General features: G+C 34.4%; 1 protein-coding gene across 1 annotated transcript; it reads left to right on the forward strand.

Annotated features, from left to right (window-relative positions):
• The first annotated feature begins 10,569 nt into the window (after positions 1-10,569).
• Positions 10,570-17,026, forward strand: LOC141702352 (bifunctional dihydrofolate reductase-thymidylate synthase-like). Its single transcript, XM_074506052.1, has 12 exons — positions 10,570-10,932; positions 13,547-14,067; positions 14,145-14,541; positions 14,670-14,714; positions 14,796-14,861; positions 15,132-15,193; positions 15,280-15,354; positions 15,443-15,608; positions 15,690-15,813; positions 16,057-16,163; positions 16,341-16,506; positions 16,816-17,026. Exons 1-11 carry the CDS (start codon positions 10,843-10,845, stop codon positions 16,449-16,451), a joined length of 1,764 nt encoding a protein of 587 aa, XP_074362153.1. The 5' UTR covers positions 10,570-10,842; the 3' UTR covers positions 16,452-16,506; positions 16,816-17,026.
• The last annotated feature ends 1,856 nt before the right edge of the window (positions 17,027-18,882 follow it).

The following is an 18,882-nucleotide window of genomic DNA, read 5'->3' on the forward strand; positions in this document are numbered from 1 at the left end:
GTATGACTATCAGATTGTCATACCAGTTATATATTATCACTTGTTTTATTCTTATTGTTTTCGGTTATTTTCTTTCTTTTGCCTGGTATGACAATCGGTATGACAATCCCGGATTGTCATACCAGCTGTAATATAAAGGCGTGTGTTTGTTTTTTTAAAAAAACCATTTCAACAGTTCATTTCTTTTCATAAGTCGAACAGTTTTCTTCATTTTCTCTCTTCTCTCTCTTCGAACTAAAACAAACGAACTGCTTCTTTCCTTGCTCGAGTTTTTACTCAGCAAACTGAATCTTCACTCCTGTGATATATACTTACATATATATACATATAGGAGTGCTGTCAAAATTTTCAAAATCTATTTTTTTTTTAATCAGTTTGCCCCTTCAAATTCAATTTGTGTTTGTTGATTTTGAACATTTTTATTTTTATTTTAATTTCTTATTTGTGTCTTGTGGCTTGTTTAATCTGGGTTTGTGAGTTAAGGATTTTAACGAGATACATTCCTGTCTAAATTTTTCGATTATAATTAATTTAATTCGAATTATTGAATTAATTTAATTAATTCGAATTTTCTTAATATTATTCTTAAAATTCTGAAAGTGTGTGTCTTATTATTATTTTAAATGGCTCTCAATTTCCAAATTGTCGCGCATAATCAGGTTGGTTATTTTAATCCGGAAAAATGTGATGTTGAAAAATTTAAGCCTTGGATTAGATTTTTAAATGACCATTCGATTGTTAGCTCTGCTATAAAATCAAATGTGATTTTAAATGTCGATCTTCTTAGACTGATTTGCACAACATCTACTGTGGCCGGTGATTCAAAATCTTTTTCATTCACCGTGGCAAACACACAGTATGTAGTTGATGAATCAGTCATTAATCAGGCGTTAAATTTTCCATTGGACAATTTCTGTAATTTACCCTCTGAAAATGAAATCACAAACTTTTTCCATGCTATTCACTATCAGGGGGTGATCAATTTAACCAAACTTTCTAAATCCAATTTGGTGTCTGAATGGGATATTTTCTTCGATACACTTTCCAAAGTGTTTGCCAACTGCACAAAATCCAATTTTCATAACATCACTTCCACTCTGCAGTATATTGGTCTTGCGGTTGTTTTCAATCAAAGGATCAATTTTGGCAAACTACTTTTTCCCATTCTCTTGAGACGTCTAACTTCTGCTTTACGTGATCATTCTACAAATCGTAGGGTATCATGTTACTATGCTCGTTTTCTCATGCTTATAGCAGATCATCTTCTCACACCTGAACACAAAGCCCTTTTTGCTAACTCTGCAGTAACCGAACCCCCTCCAGTTAGCAAAAAGATTTACACTCGCCAAGACACAACCTTCAAATTCATGCAAGTTCCAATACTTGTATCTGCTTTCATGGCCACTTATATTCCTTTACCTATTTTCAATCTTCCCGGTCATGAACAGCAACCTCAACCTCCAGTGGTTCAAGCCACCCAGGCTCCTCCAACATCAGATGCTCTTCCATTACAGGTAGTAATTCCTCACTCTCACTCCCTTCCTACTTCTGTTGAAAGACCCCCAGTGGTTGATAGGGCTGACCATGAAGTTGTAGAACCACAGCTTCAATCCCAGGTCATAGAGCCAAACACAGAGTCACATTCTATCTCAACCTCTCCCCCACTGTCTAAAATGTTACCCACAGAAGATTACTAGGAAGTAGTGCATTGTTAAATATGAGTGAACCCTCAGCTCTGCCTCCTCCTAAGAAAAGAAGAACATATACTGAGGCATCTGAAAGCCCATCCTTGTCCTCCCAACAGGACATGGACTTTGAAATGGCCAATGAACAGTTACTAGAGGCATTCTCTCAACAGGATGCATCTATTGAAATTCGCCATAGGGCCATGGCATCTTGTACTGAGTCAAGCACAATTCCATTACTCACAATGGAACCATACACTTCCCCAGATCATACTCAGGACACAGAACGAGGAGTGCACGTAGAGTCGGTTACAGTGCCTGCCATAGTTACGGCAGAAGAGCAGTCACATGCTTCAGAGGGAAAATCTGACTCTCCGCCATCTTTAATAGAGTCATTTTCTCCCCTCCCAGATCCAACACCTCTAGCTCCCTTATGGGATTCTCCACTCGCAGATTTATCTGGAGAAAGTGGAGGGCAACTCAGTCAATCTATCCCTGAAGAAATTCAGACATCTATTTCAAAAGATTTGATGGTATTGACTGAGGATCGGGACTCGCGAATTCCCATTGCACCACCACTGACCTCTCTTGAAGAGGCTAGGGTGATTTTAACTGCAGGTACAGAAGAACAGCAACAGGAAGACTCCTCACGAGCAATTATATTAAGAGAAACACAAGCACGTGAGGTGAGTGAACCAAACACGAGTGAAATTCAGGTGAGAGCACACACAGACACAGATACTCAAAACCTGTTAGCTCAAATTGCTGCTCTAAAAGAAGAACTTGCTAAAAGCCAAGCTGAAGCTCAAGCATTCAAAGCACAAGTGGTTGAACGGTCTTCTTCTTCCACCTCTATCAACAATCAGCTGGCAATCATCAGGAATGACATCTCAGATCTCAAGACCACTGTAATACCAAAGCTCAATTCCATTCAGGACACTCCAACTTTATCAGCTGATGACATATCCAACTTCTGCTCTTTACACACAAGAATGACTTCTCTTGAAGACCTCGTTGAGATGAATCATTCACTGGACTCCTCAAGATTTCTAAAGATAGAGACGGGCATGGAACATCTCAATGAAGGGATGAAGCACCTATATTTCATGATCAAGAATTCTCATTGCCCTAATGAAGAACAAAGAGCTTATTTTGAAGGACCGTCTGGTGGAGGATCAGGCTCTGGAGGTGATGGAGGTTCCAAAGGAAGGTCAGAAGAGGATCCCTCAACTAAGGGGGAGAAGAAAGGGAGTAGTGCCAAAGGGAAGGAAAAAGATACCTCTGCTGGAGACAAAGGAAAGGCTGATGATGTCTACTACAGTGGAGAACAGGATGACTTTGATATTTTTGACATTCCCACTGAACCAGTTCAGGAAGATAAAGATGGTTTATTTGAAGCTGAAGAGGAAAGTGATTTTGGAGAATGGGAAGAAGAAGCTCAAGTGGATCCTCTGTTTGAGAAAGAATTTCAGAAGGAGCAGTCAGAGATGAAAAGAAAAGAAGCTGAACTCAAGAAGGTCTCTCAGATCATTGACATGAGGAAAGACATTCAAAGAACAGAAACTCTTCAAAAGCAACGTCTTCATGACATTAAGGCTCAAGAAAGGAGAAGAGATGTCAGACTGAAGATGGTGAATAGATTGGTGAAAATGGGATGAAGCTAGGAGAGTACTTGATATGCCTCAGCTGAGCACTAACAATGATAGGCAGTTCCTACATCTTCTTGACAAGCTGGAAATCTCAAATCCTAACAATGACATGTACATGAATGCTATCAAGACTGAAGTCTCAAGGATCACAGCTGCTTTTGATAGATCCCTAAATGAGATGAGCATTTTTGTATATTATCAGAGTGAAGGATCTTTCAAGGTGTCACTTCATCTGTTCGAGAATCGTTCTTTGTCAGAGAATTGGGTTCTTCTCAACAAGGTTAAAAGAAGCTCAGAATTGAATGAAGTTCTTCGAGAAAGGCTTAAAGAGTTTGCCAGCAGGGCTAGTCCTCAAGTGGTCAACAATCCTCATCAGGTGAGATTCTTTAAGTCTGATTGTCTTCAAATCTGTCAGCTAGATGTACAATCTCTTAAAGACTACTCAGCTAAGCATCTGGTCTGGATGGAACATCATTTAAGAACTGCTGGATATTCATCCATGTTGAAGACTCAAGCTGCTGATTTGATTCAAGCTTATTGTGAAAAGAATATTAAAAGGTACAATCAGATCAAGAATAAGCTGAAGTCAGTTGGAGTTCAACCAGTCAGACCAGCAAGCTTCACTTCAGAAAAGGATCGTGTCTTTGACAAGGAATTGCTTCAAGATTTAGAAGAAGGTGAAGTCAGAAGAGAAGACAACTGAAGTCAATTAGCTCAAAACTCAATGTAATATGATTAGAGCTTTATGAATCAAGATAGTCTAATGTAGTTATATGTTCAAGCTAGAGGAACATCTATCTTGTATTCACTTGTAAATTTCATTTGGAATCTGGAAAATGTTAAATATAATCTAGAACTTTTCTGCTATTTACTTTGCATTACTGTTTATATCTTTTTCTTATTTGTTAGTTGAGTTATCCTCTAGGTATTTGTTGTTATTGTCTAACAAGCAAATAGGGGGAGATTGAAAGGCATATGTCATAGCCTATTCGTTTATTCGAGGATTTAACTCAACTCAAATAAGAATGTAATAAGTAAATAGTGGATCTATCATCAGAGAGATCTCACAAAGTAACATCTGTCAAAGGATAAAGAAACATTGTTCATCTGCAGACTTGAAGATTCATTGGAAGAAGTTCAAGAATTTGATCATGCCTCAGTGATATAAATCAAGATCGTGGATTTAATCAAGTGACAGAGATCTCGTCAGGGTATCATTTATTACAAGGATTTAATCAGAGTATCAAAGTCAAGACATGAAGAAACGTCACGGAAGTTAGTCACTCATGAACCAGACAGTACATCGAGTGTCAGCATTGAAGTGGCGGAATTGATTCATAAGTCTCAGTGATTTTCAGAAGATTGTCAGAAGAATGGATGCTGCTCAGGGTTAGTATTAATTCTCTATTAATTAATTAAGTCATATAATTTAATTAAGAAAATAAATTATATCTGCAAAGATTAATTTATTGATTAATTGAATTAAATTGATTAATTAATTTATAATTAATATTGAGGATTTACAAGATTTTAATTGGTTTAAAATCTGCTTAAATTCAAAACAAGACAATTCATTTGAACTAGTATGACAATCGGTATGACAATTGATAGTCATACCGAAAGTCATGCCAATACATTTAATTGTCTTATTAGAATTTCTGTTTAGATTAAAATCTGTTATTAATTCAGCAAGACAATTTATTTGAACTAATATGACAATCGGTATGACAATCAATAGTCATACCGAAAGTCTTGCTAGTTCATTTTGGTTGTCTTGCTAGTTGTAAATATTGTCATACCGAAAGTCTTGCTGGCCAAAGAGATTGTCATGCCAGTACATTTTTCAGTTCGGTGTTTGATAAAAGCAGCAGAAGACTTTTATTGATCAACACTTACAGAATCCAATCAAACAGAAAATAGAACACACAAGAGAAAAAGGAGCAGAAAACAAAAGCATAACATTTTATTTTTCATCTGCTTTTCTTCAAGATTACATTTCTAGATTGTAAAGTTAAATCCAATCAACTAGAAATATTTATCTTGTTCTTGTGTATCAATCTAACGGATTAAAATCCCTAGAACTTAATCTCAAATCGCATTTAGCATTTGATCTTTTAATTACAAAAATAGAAAAAGTTCATGTCGAATTTATTCTAGATTTGTAATAATTGATTTGAGATTAATCCCTTGTAACCGATACCGTAGTTGTAACACCTTTCAAGTTTAATAAAAGTTTTATTTAACTTGAATTTTGTTTCACAATTTTATTCCGCATTTTATTCGATTAAACGGTATTGTTTGCATTCAACCCCCCTTCTACAAACAAATTGGGACCTAACAGTATGTGTGTCTTATTTGGTAGAAGAAAACTAGCTTTCCCAAAACTTTCTATTATATTTGATGTACCCGATACCGTCCCCACATGTGAGTTGGTTTTAGTCAACTGTGAGAAGTATTTCTAACTCTGTAAAATAGTGTGTGTGGTTGCGCAGTCAACAATGCATATATCTTCCATCTCTCTTTTATGAAATAGTTTTAGTTGATAGGGACTCGTGGGTCAGAATAAATCGTAGCTCTTTCGAGAATAAAGTTTCAGTTGACAGAGACTCGTGCTGATAACGTGTTATAAACTTTTGTTATAAACCTTAACTGGAAATATTACTTATGTTTAATGTAGAGGAAGTATAGGAGAATAGAAGATGGAGAGAAAGTTATGTTTCATTTCATTAGCTAAATGAGCTATTTATAATAGTTGGTTTACAAAGTTTACTAAATAAGTTATTCAAATCTTCTTCATTAAATATTACAAAATTTCCTCAATAAATTTTACAAGTCTTCCTCGATAAGCTTTACAAGTATTTCTCTGTAAGATTTCCTCGATACGTTTTGACAATCACTTTATTTTTATTTAAATATTTTAACAATTTTACCAATTTCTGGGGGTTATTATTATGGATCGTTTATATATCTACACAACCCTAAAGAGGGAAGGCGAGGGAAGGTGCATGCATTTTCGTATTAATAATATGGTTATTTTTTGCATGTAGTAAGCAATAGACAAAATCAAATTCATTATTTTAAATGAAATCATCTCTATAACCTCATACTAATTATACATCATAATCTCAGAAAACATTATTTTATAATGCTATCATACACAATCAGATTTAAATCAGAATATTTTACCTCTTACAATAGCTTTCTGGTCACCGGAAGTCTCAACTCACCCTTGCCCTATTATCCATAACGCTCTCCAGGCTCCTTTGGATATTCTTTGGCTGGATGCAGGAGTCCTCACACGGTCTCTTCCATATCGCTATTCTTCAAGATATTATTTTTCTGAACCAATTCTGATTGTATATAATACTTATAAAATAATCTGTTTCTATTATTATGATATATTCCTAGTAGAGTTTATAGAGAGTGAAGAAGTTTAGCCAGACATATTTAGAGAGAAAGAGAGAATTGAACTTCAGAAATTTTCAGATATCTTTTCCATTTCATGTATGGACTTATTTATAGTAGTCTTTCTATATGGTTACAGATTACCGGGATAACCGGTTTCTTTTACATAATTACTAATAATTCAGGAATCTTTTCTTTTCTTTGTCTGCCATTTCTTCTTTTGTCGTCTCTTCATATTTTCTTCATCTTTATCTTTTGTGTCTGCCATGATATCTTGCAGGATCTGTCATCTTTTTCCAGGGAATCTGCTTTTTCTTTTCTTCTTTCTTCATCTTTGTCTGCCATGATGTTCTTGGAATCTCCTGGTAATATAACTTTTTGGTTTTCACCATTCAATTTGCAGTGTTCTGGTGTATTACACCATTTTTGTATTATGCAAAGGGATCAGAATTCATCCCTTTGTTATCATCTTTTAGACTGATAATAGGTCTCTTTCGAGGACCTGTTATTCTTTGATAATATTCAGTAGTATGTTTTGCATGATTATATTTCAGGTTTTCTATTTTATCAAGCATTATCTCTAATGCCATAGTTCCTGAATTTTGTATAATATTATCATAATATAAGGTTATTATACTTTCGGTGAAACCTCCACCATGGCTTTCAGAAATAATTATAGCTTTCCGAGCTCGTAGTATATCTTGTATTTTGGACCTGAGGGTAGCTAGTCCAATGGCTCGTTTTTCACATAACCATTCCTGGAATTTGTTAATATCACAGGGATTTGGCAATTTCAAGCTTTTGGTTTCTCCCACAATATCTGCCATATTCCTTCCCAATTTAAATAGTTGACATATTATTATGGGTTTTCCAACTAGATCGGTTGATGCATCAAAAACTTGTATTCCATATGAGCCTGCTCCCATTTCTCGTATCATAGCTTCCACGGATTTGACAATTATACTTGGTAGCTTTGATATACAATACATGGTTTCATTTGTTAAGATCTTGTCAACAAAACCATGTATAAACAGGTTATAGACTATGTCAGGTTTTGCATTTTCACAACAAATATATCTGGGATATTTTGTAGATTTTGTCAGTCTGCAAACATCAGGGTTAGATTTATAATCATAATATTTCATCATTTGCTCATATGTTTTTACTATCTCAGGTGAGTGTTTCAGCCTATCACTCATTGATAAATTTGACAGAGTAGTTGATATGTTGGTTGAAGGTGATGGCATGGTTACAAGTTTTGATGAAAATGTTATAGGTTTTATTGTAGGGATTGCAACTGAAGCTTGTAGAGTTGTTTTGTCTTTTATAGCTTCCATAATTTGTTTCAGAAAATGTTGGTTCTCCTGAACCAGGATTTCTATCTCCTTTTGGAGTTTGGTGATTTTCTCATTATTGGTTGAGATATGAGAAGTGACATCAGTGATATATTTCTCAAAATTTTCCATATCCTGCTAAGAGCAACAAACAATTAAATTTTCCCTTTACAAAAACAAAATGCATGACATTCAATGGCATTTAATTTTCTAATAATTGATATTAATAATTCATCAATATTCCTTCTATTAGGAGTGAAATAATAACCAATGTGTTTTTCTATTTCTAGAAATCCTTTGTATGCTTCTTCTAGTTTTTCTGTATTATTTTCATCTAATCCTTCAAGAGCAAATTTTTTTATAAATTCTACAGCTTCTGAAGTAGTAGTCCATATTATTAAAGATCCCGATATGATTTTCCATGGTTGAGCTTGTCTTCTTGTATATTCTATTTTCATTGTTTATTTTCTCTGCTAAGATAGTCAGCTAACACATTTTTTGTTCCTGATATATTTTTTATTACAAAATCATAACAACAGAAAAAAGATTGCCATTTTCTTCTTTTATTTAATTCTGGTAATAATTCTATTTTATTAGTAATAAAGGCTTTTACTTGAGTATTATCTGTTCTTACTACAAATTTAACAGGTAATAAATGATAATGAAACTTTTTAATCCCATATTTTACAGCTAATAGTTCTTTTTCATTTATGTGGTAGTTTGATTCATTAGGTTTCCAAGTTCCTCCTGCATATCCACATATATGTGTATTTTCTTTATCTATATCATCCTTCTCATATGCTATTAGGACTGCTCCCCATCCTATATCACTAGCATCAGTATATAATTCTAAATGATCTGTTTCTATGGGTATTCTATGTTTTGGTAAATCTTTCACCTTTTCCTTAAGAATTTTTATACAGTTTTCATGTTCTTTTGTCCATCCAAAAGGTTTATTTTTTGTTAGTTCCTGTAATGGTTTTCTTAATTTAGGTAAGTCTTTAATATGATCTGAGGCATAATTTATTATTCCTAAAAATTGTTGTACCTCTTTTTTATTTTCTAATTTGTCCTTAAAATTTACAATCTTTGTTACTATATGGTCTTGTAATTGTATACCTTCTTTATCTATTTTGTATCCTAAATATTCTATCTTATTCTTAAATATTTCAGATTTCTTTTCAGACAGTAATATTCCATGCTGGTCTATTGTTTTTATAAATTGCTCTAAATGTTTTATATGTTCTTCTAGAGTTTCACTATATATTAATATATCGTCTACATATACTATACAGAAATCTTTTAATTTCCTAAAGATTTGGTCCATTCTTCGTTGAAATATTTGTGGCGCATTTTTTAATCCAAAGGGTAATACTATCCATTCATAATGTCCTTGCGGAGCACTAAAGGCTGTTAAAGGTCTTGATTCTTTGGTTAATTTTATTTGCCAAAATCCACTTTTAAATCAAATTTACTAAACCATTTCTTATTTCCTAGTCTATTTATAAGATTTCTTTTGTATGGTAAGAAATATCCATCAAATATAGTTTTCTTATTTAATTCTCTATAGTCTATTACCATACGGGCTTTTCCCCTTTTCTGTTCATTATGTTTTCTTACAAGGAAAGCCGGGCTACTATGTGGACTTTTACTTTCTTGTATTAATTTTAGTTTTAATAATTCATTGATTTGATTATCAAATTCTTTTTGGTCTGAAGGGCTATACCTTATAGGTTTAGATCTTATTATATCATTAGGGTTTAATAATTTTATTTCAGCATATATCTTTTCCTTATCCCATAACCTCATAGGATTTTCTCCGAAGTTGGATTTTAATAAATTATTATATTTTTTAGTTAATTCTTGTAGATTATTATTTCTTTCTAGTAATTTTTCCAGATCTATTTCTAATTTTTCTTGATTTTTTATTAATTGCTTTAGTTTTCTATTATTTCTAGTTATTGCATTTGGATCTGTCCAATTCATTTTTTAATTTTTTGTTTTAAATCGTCTATTAATCTATATTGTTCAGTTAATACTTCTTTTAAGTCTTTTATTTCGATTTCTAAATTAGTTTCTTTAATGGAAGAGACTGTGTGAGGACTCCTGCATCCAGCCAAAGAATATCCAAAGGAGCCTGGAGAGCGTTATGGATAATAGGGCAAGGGTGAGTTGAGACTTCCGGTGACCAGAAAACTATTGTAAGAGGTAAAATATTCTGATTTAAATCTGATTGTGTATGATAGCATTATAAAATAATGTTTTCTGAGATTATGATGTATAATTAGTATGAGGTTATAGAGATGATTTCATTTAAAATAATGAATTTGATTTTGTCTATTGCTTACTACATGCAAAAAATAACCATATTATTAATACGAAAATGCATGCACCTTCCCTCGCCTTCCCTCTTTAGGGTTGTGTAGATATATAAACGATCCATAATAATAACCCCAGAAATTGGTATCAGATTAATCGCCTATTAATTCCCGGACTTTAGGTACACAGATTTGCTCTTAACCCGCTCGATTCTAGGGGCAGGGAAAGAGGGGAAAGTAGGAAGATTTACACACGCTGACACAACGCTTCTTCACTCTGCCTCTGCGGCACTCCGCGTCAGCCGTGCTCTTTGCTTTTTGGTCTTCTTCATCTCTCTCTCTCTCTCTCTCAATATACATACATATCTATCCAAAACCGCTGCTTGAGCCACTCGTTTTCAGCACTCGCACACCTTTTTTGCCGTCAATTTCACTACATAGAGTTTTTTGAATGTATAAAACCCTAATTTCATCCACATTTCCTCTATTTAACTCACTTTCACACACTCTCACTCACTATTCCTGTTTCTCTCTCCCATCGGTAACTACACTACACTCCTGCCATTTCTTTTATTTTAATTGCCTCTCTACTTGTTTGTATACATCGTAATGTCTGTTTTTTTAAATCATGTTGTGATCGTTCTATTGCTAGAATATTGTTTTATGTTTAGTTAAAGCATCACGATAACTTGAGATGTTATATTATTGATTGAAAGCTTATGTTCTGTATCAGTTGATTGTTTTTTATTTTTGTTTCGCCAAGCCATTTACTAAATCTGTGATATTCGGAGCACTAGTATAACCTTAGTGCCAACTTTTGATTGCAATTTCGTTAGTCTCTCTCCCTTTAGTTGTACTATATTTGTGTTTTTCATTTGTCTCGATTTTGTATGAGTTATACGTCACTACTTAGACTTTTGTTATTTTTCTCTAGGTTTCTGGATTATTATTATTTTTTTTATCGTAGGTTTCTGGATTTCGTTCGAGTTTATCAGAATTTCATGTTTTCTTCTGTTCTTTGATGTTTCACCATGTTATTTACCAAGTAACAGGAACTTCAGGAGATGATAAGACATGAATTTCATGGCATTGAATTGCTCCATGTTCTGTACTTGCAACTCATCCACAAGTATAACATGATTTCTACTTATGTTTTACATTGTGGTTTGTATCTTTTTAAGTTAACTGACGTCAACTAGGAACATATTTTTTAATCAGAATAGCAATATTACCTATAAGTAGCATTCCTCTATACTGTTCTATGTGTTTTTATACTTTTCCTCGTAGGATTGCAGTGGTCAGTAGTCACTTCTTTCTTCGCTTAGAAAAAGACAAATATACATGAAGGAAATTTGATTATTTTTTCCCTTTACTCTACTCCCTTTACTATATTTTTTTATTGACGGAGATTTAATAACATTCTCAATTCCTTATCCACTGATCTTTGAGAGTTTTGTCTATTCAGTTTAGGATTTTGGAACGTAACATTTTGTTTTCCATCACAAAAATGTTGTCATTTTATTTGGATTTTTACGCATCATTCGTATCTATTATCTAGTCTATAGACTTTACATTTTGTATTTATGATAGGGGATAAAGAGGGAGATTTCTGGTTTTGAATTTCTAACAAAATCTTAGAAAAAGTCATCCTGCTGAGTTATTTTGTGCATCTTTTATCTACATTCTTTATATAAAAGAAAGAAGAGAGAGGGAGAGGCAGATTCCCGGTTTTGAGTTACAACTTACATCTCAACCTAAGTCTTCCTGCTGACCCACAGAACATATTCGATGTTAAAAACCATTAATTTCTTCATAATCCCTATAAAAACTTAATTAGAGACGGACTTTATGTTCAGTCCACAAATGCATCAATCTTTTACCTTGCTGTCCTGTTTGTAATTTTATTCGTTTTTATCATTCCAATTAATGTGCTCTAGTGAATTATATTATTAGTATAATTGGTCAGTTTTCCTTTTGGATCATATGCATCATATTCATCATTCATCATATTCTTATGTATGTAGTCTATAATCTGTATTCACTTTTAATTTTTACATTTGATACTTCAGTGAATGTAGAGACAGAGGATGGCTTTCTGATCCTTGAGTCAACACTCATTCATCACTAGTGTTGACTTACAAAAATTAGTTGATTAAATTTCATGATATGAGTTCCTTGGTCTCTTAATTTTGTATTTATTCGGGGAGAGAGATTGCCAGTTTTGACTTACTAAACTCAAACTAAGTCTTCATGCCGTTTAATGAAATACTTTCAGTGTAAAAAATTCTTATTTTTCTTCGGAGATTCCTTATTTGCTCTCCCTAACATTAATTCGGAAGTTGACTTTATGTTTTGTCCAAGATTGAAGATTGCATTCATCTCATACTTTTCTGCTCGGTTCATAATTTTGTAGTGCGCTTTTATGATACCAATAAATGTAGTGTACTAAATTAAACTGTTCTTTATATTTTTGGTCATTTACTCAATTGCCCTTTTGGACTACTTGCGTCCCATCATTTTCTTGTCAATGTAGTCTGTTTTCACTTTACCTGCTTAAGTTTCGTACCTGGGTCTACAGAAAATAGCTTTATGATCCTCAAAGCCAACACATACAACGTTTTTCTCAGCCAAAAAACCTTTTTTGATGATTTCAAACCCAAATTTCTTTAGTTAAGTTCTGAAGCTGTAACTCTTAAAGTTTCATTTAAATCTTGCACAGGCTTCTTGCACTTACATTTGCCTTCTAATATATGACCACTTTCCATTTTTGGTTCCAAAATCATTGTATAATTAGTTTTTCATTTTCTTCTTAAACAAATTCTAAACTCTAAAGTATGGCATTTTAGTTTTTAGTTTCTGTGTGCTTGCGCACCAAATGTTCAGTTACAAGTTTAATGAAATTTGGTGCATGTTGTGTTACTTGAGCAGGTAAGGCCTGTTAATTATCTTATCAAGTCGCTGTCTACTGTTTTAATCCATTTCAGTCATTTTTTATGTGCAAACTGGTAAAATGTGGACTTCTTTGTGTATCTATTACTTCAGGGATTTTAGGTTCCTTCATCTAGTTTAGGATTAGCTTATAAATGTCTTCGTAGATTGATTATTCTTGAGTTTAAATATTAATATCAGTCAATTCCATTTATGTTACTTTTCAGGCTTCTTTGTACTCTCTTAGGAGTTGGTCTTATAGTCTCAACTGCAACTTATCATCATCAAACTTCTTTCACTGCCGCCTGTTAACTACACTTATGGCCGGTGATACTCTTGCAAATTCTACTAATGGAAGTACCACTACTATTCCTGATCCACATAGGACTTATCAGGTTGTGGTTGCTGCAACCCAAAATATGGGTATCGGTAAGGATGGTATGATGCCCTGGAGGTTACCTTCTGACCTGAAATTTTTCAAGGATGTCACCATGACCACATCAGATCCTTTGAAAAGAAATGCAGTCATAATGGGTAGGAAAACTTGGGAAAGTATTCCTCTTCAGCATCGCCCTCTACCTGGTCGTCTTAACGTTGTTCTGACTCGTTCAGGGAGTTTTGATATCACAACTGCAGAAAATGTTGTAATATGCGGAAGCATGAATTCTGCTTTAGAATTTTTAGCAGAATCTCCTTATTGTGTTTCGATTGAGAAGGTGTTTGTAATTGGGGGTGGCCAGATATATAGGTGAGTACACTTGGTTGTTTAATCATGAAGCGAAAGGCATCTCTTCCACATTTTAACAGCCTGCTTTACTAATGCAGGGAATTTCTCAATGCTCCTGGATGTGATGCAGTCCACATAACTGAAATCGAAGAACACATAGAGTGTGATACCTTCATCCCTCCGCTCGATGAATCAGTTTATCGGCCATGGTACTCATCATTCCCATTGGTGGAAAACAAAATTCGTTATTGTTTCACGACCTATGTTCGTGTGAGGAATTGTGTTGAGCTCATTAGTCAGACCAACAGTCAGTTGCCTGATAGTAATTCGGATTCTGGTAATTTTGAAATTCAGAAATTCTCTATCCTTCCTAAGACAGTTTTTGAGAAACATGAGGAGTATTTGTATCTGAGACTGGTTGAGAATATTATTTCAAATGGTGTGGCAAAGAATGATAGGACACGCACCGGTACTGTCTCTATATTTGGTTGCCAGGTAATGTTACTGCTTACTACATTAAAAACCTTTTTTAATCTGTCTTTCAATGCAGCAAATCTTTACAAAAATTGTATTATAGGTCAGGGCTGATGTGTTACATGGTGCTCCTTTTTACTTGTTTACAGATGCGGTTCAATTTGCGCAAATCTTTTCCACTCCTTACAACGAAGGCATGTCTTTGCTAATTTTGCTTGAACTTGTTCAACTTATTGATTGTTTAGATTGTCATTCTGTTGTTTATGACTGAGCAGAAAGTGTTTTGGAGGGGAGTTGTTGAAGAACTACTGTGGTTCATCAGCGGTTCAACTAATGGCAAGGTAATAATACCTGAACTATACAAAATGCAAACTTTTTTTGGTCATTCATATATCATTTTGAATTTCGTTACTGCTGCATGCTAGGATCACATTTACACTGTTTTTTTCAATACAGTACCTATTTTTAAGCTCATACCTTTTTCCTACAAATTAGAAAGTATTATCTTATCTTCAAGCATTAGTTGGTGCTTTTCTAAAGACTTAGATCGTCAAATGGACATATCAGTTCTGTTGAACGTGCCAACTTAGAGATTGGGTTGATGTTTACAGGTTCTAAAAGAGAAGGGCGTTCATATTTGGGAAGGCAATGGATCCAGGGAATATCTTGACAGGTAGTTTCGGCCGTTACACAGTTCTGATACTAGGGCTATATCTCATAAGTTTCTTTTTATAATGTGCTTTTATTTTTGGTTCTCAGTATTGGTTTGGAGTATAGAGAAGAAGGTGACTTAGGGCCTGTATATGGTTTTCAGTGGAGACACTTTGGTGCGAGGTGTAACCTTCTTTCCCATAGGCTGGTTATTAGAATTTGATACTGAAGTTCAGCCTGTATGTTGACTTGTAAAACTTGTCATCTTCAGGTATACTGATATGCATGCTGACTACGCTGGCCAGGGATTTGATCAGTTGTTAGATGTTATTTCAAAGATAAAAAATAATCCTGATGACAGGAGGATTATTCTTTCAGCTTGGAATCCATCTGATCTCAAGCTAATGGCACTTCCACCCTGTCACATGTTTGCTCAGGTTACTTTTACAAGGATCTCCTTGTATTATTTACTCCTACTCCTGCATATTCTGTAATTAATATTTCTAATTTCTATTCAGTTCTATGTGGCCAATGGCGAGTTATCTTGTCAGATGTATCAGCGCTCTGCTGATATGGGTCTTGGCGTTCCATTTAACATCGCGTCATATGCACTTTTGACATGCTTGATTGCTCATGTTTGTGGTATGTACTTCTGTGGCAGCCAACTGGTCTTTTTTTTTTAGAATTAAATATTGCTATAATAGTTTAAAGATTGTTGCAAATTAATTACAGTGTATGCTCATAATGCTAGAGATCTAGCATTTGCTGTAACCAACTGTTTAATAGTACACCTGTGGACCAATCTGCTGACTGGTCATAGTTGATCTTTTTACCTGTGTATTGTGTCCTAGAAATGTCTCTTTACTTTCTTTGTATGTTGCGCAGATCTTGTTCCTGGAGATTTTGTTCATACTATTGGCGATGCCCATGTCTACTGCAACCATATCCGGCCTCTTCAAGACCAGCTCCAGAAGTTGCCTAAGCCATTTCCGGTAAGTTTCAGTATAAAAACTTGGACTGTTTCTTTCCTCGCTTTTCTGTATTTCACATTATCAGTAATAAATTTACTAAAACTGCTGATGTTACGGTATTAGGAATTGAAGATATCGTCGTTTTCATTCTCTCAACTTCCAAAACTATATGGAACTAAATTTTGAATTGATGTGTAGGTTTTGAAGATCAATTCTGAGAAGAGAGACATAGATTCATTCAAGGGTACTGATTTCAAACTCATTGGTTATGATCCTCACCAGAAAATTGAAATGAAAATGGCAGTATAGCATGATGACACTCTGGATATTTGGACTCTGTTACCTCATAAGCTGTTGTTCTCAGGCAAGTATTGACAATCTTCTAACCTCAAGTATGCCTTGATATTGCATACTTGTCATCCATAAGTTTTAGTGTCATTATCAGATATTAAAAGCTCAATCATATTTTAAGTGCAATGAGGAGCATATCACAAGACCATGTTATTTCCTTTTGTTTGCGAGTCCTGATTGAGTCCTTAACGGTATTACAGATGTATAATTTGGTATCATGTATTAGTTTAAAGCCTTCTGTATACTTCTTTTTGCATATGGTATATGCATCACCAAGAATATCCGTGTCTATTGTACTGAAAGTATTTACCCTTTAATGCAGGAACATGAACAGCTACTGGGAGTTTTTGCAGTGATAAATATTTTGAAAAAAAAAGTATCTAAATATTGTTAGATAAATGTACTTTGATCACTTGTATTTACTGAAATCCTTTGGTTCTACAGACAATCAGTGGTTCTAAGGTGATTTAGAATATGTTGTCCTCTGACTTTCGGGGTTCCCATTGGACCCATCCCATGGAACTTTCAGTTTATGTTTGTGTTTAGTTCCCCCTCCCTAAAAATGTTTAACTGGGTCGAAGATCTTTTGCCAGATGTTTTGAAAGTTAAGTTTTTTCAATGTTCTAAAAATCGGTACTCGGTTCGACTCGGCCAAGGCATGGATTAATGAGTACTCGGTTAGAAACTCGCTTAAACGCCGAGTTCTTTTTTTTTTTTTTTTTTTTTATGTTTGACCTGATCTGTTGGCATAACTATTCTTTCTCCGTATTCTGTCTAGAAAGTTTCCAGCCACTGTTAATTTCTACCGTCATCCATCTCCAGGAGATGACTAACCATACTTCTTTCACAAATATAATATATTCTAGGAATATAATGTTCCAATTCTCATCTGGCTTCTAATTAACAAGTTGCTTATCAAGCTGTCTAACATTATCTGTGTTGCAAATTAAAAGATGGTGATTTATTTTCTGAGAACAAAATATCTCTTTACAAACACAAGCTTGTTTGAATCACTTTGTACGAGTTAAAGATCAGATGCATGCAGAACTTGTATCTCTGACTCTCTGTATAGAATGTTTGTAGATATTATTAATATCCACGGGATTGGAGCATAGGACTAATTTCATGATTTCAGCTATCCTCTAACTGTAATCAACTAAATAATTGTAAGAAGAAGAAACAGGTTAATCTTCCTCTTAATTTTTGTCATGATCTAATTTCCATAAGTTACAATAGATGAGAATTCTTCCTTCAAAGATCTCTTCTGACGTGCTATAAAAGCTTCAACTGCTTGCCTGAACTCTTCGCCACTCATTTCATCCTCCGCATAGCATTTAGGCCTGAAGTTATGTGCTGAAACTCTGTGATCACAACTTTTCTGGATCATAGCAGCACCTGGAGTTCTTTTATTATGCTTTCCAGTTTTCCGACCATTTTCTGTCACAGTTCGCCTTGGTTCTATACAAGAATCTCGACGGTGGTACTGGTACCTCATCAAAGTCTCTGAGCGACACATAAGCATCTTTTTATCCTCAAAGCTACACAAATCTAAAACAGCTTCTTGTTCTTCAGACTTCCCATCTTCACCTTGTTTCTTGAGTTCCTCTGTTGGATTAATATAAAGTTTGTTTCCAAAAACTTCCAACATACTCATTACAAACTTTAATAGTATGGTTAAAGACATTGGTTTCTTGAGGTGAATGGTGGCCAGATTTTAAGAAGAGAACGAGAACGATTACATTTCCGAGGAGGAAGAGGAATCCAGGACTAAAGATAGTAATGTAAATACTGAGAATACAATGACCAAGAACTTGGAAAGCTAATTGTAAATGAGTGGAAAGCCTTGAAATAATAAAAAGAAAAATGCAAATCTCCATCAACCTAAATAAAGTTGTGATAATTTCTATTCTCTTGTACCTCAACATTGCATTGGCCTTTTCCACCTTGATATCAATGCAATTCATTTTTTTTTTATGTGTATGGAGTGAGAATTGATTTAATATCACTAAATTTGGAATGGAGAGTGAGAATTATATGAGAATTTCTACTACTCAACACAGGATTGGTTCAAGTGGAGAAGTTGGAGTGGGCATGACAAGGAAACAAGTCTTTGCTTGGCTTTTGAATGCCAATGGGTTGAGAGGCACCCGTGTATTTATAACCAGGGTGTCAATTTCGGATTTTGGGTCGGGTTGGATGTATCTGATTTTTTTTAGTTTGACCCGAACCCGACCCGACCCGAAATGGGTTCAAAAATTGTGACACGAACCCGACCTGGTAGGTACCCGAATAATCCGAAATTGACCTGTTTGACCCGAAATAACCCAAAAATTAGAAAAAATTAATAAAATTAAAATTAAAAAAAATTAATTTACATCATTACAAAACT

The sequence above is a fragment of the Apium graveolens genome, unplaced genomic scaffold, assembly GCF_009905375.1.
Source record: "Apium graveolens cultivar Ventura unplaced genomic scaffold, ASM990537v1 ctg4900, whole genome shotgun sequence".
In the NCBI taxonomy this organism is placed as follows: domain Eukaryota; kingdom Viridiplantae; phylum Streptophyta; class Magnoliopsida; order Apiales; family Apiaceae; genus Apium; species Apium graveolens.

Coding starts and splice junctions, on each gene's coding strand:
- LOC141702352 (XM_074506052.1), top strand. CDS start 10,843: ATGTATAAAACCCTAATTTCATCCACATTTCCTCTATTTAACTCACTT. Junction 10,933..13,546: donor CCTGTTTCTCTCTCCCATCG/GTAACTACACTA, acceptor GTTACTTTTCAG/GCTTCTTTGTACTCTCTTAG. Junction 14,542..14,669: donor TCTCTATATTTGGTTGCCAG/GTAATGTTACTG, acceptor ACTTGTTTACAG/ATGCGGTTCAATTTGCGCAA.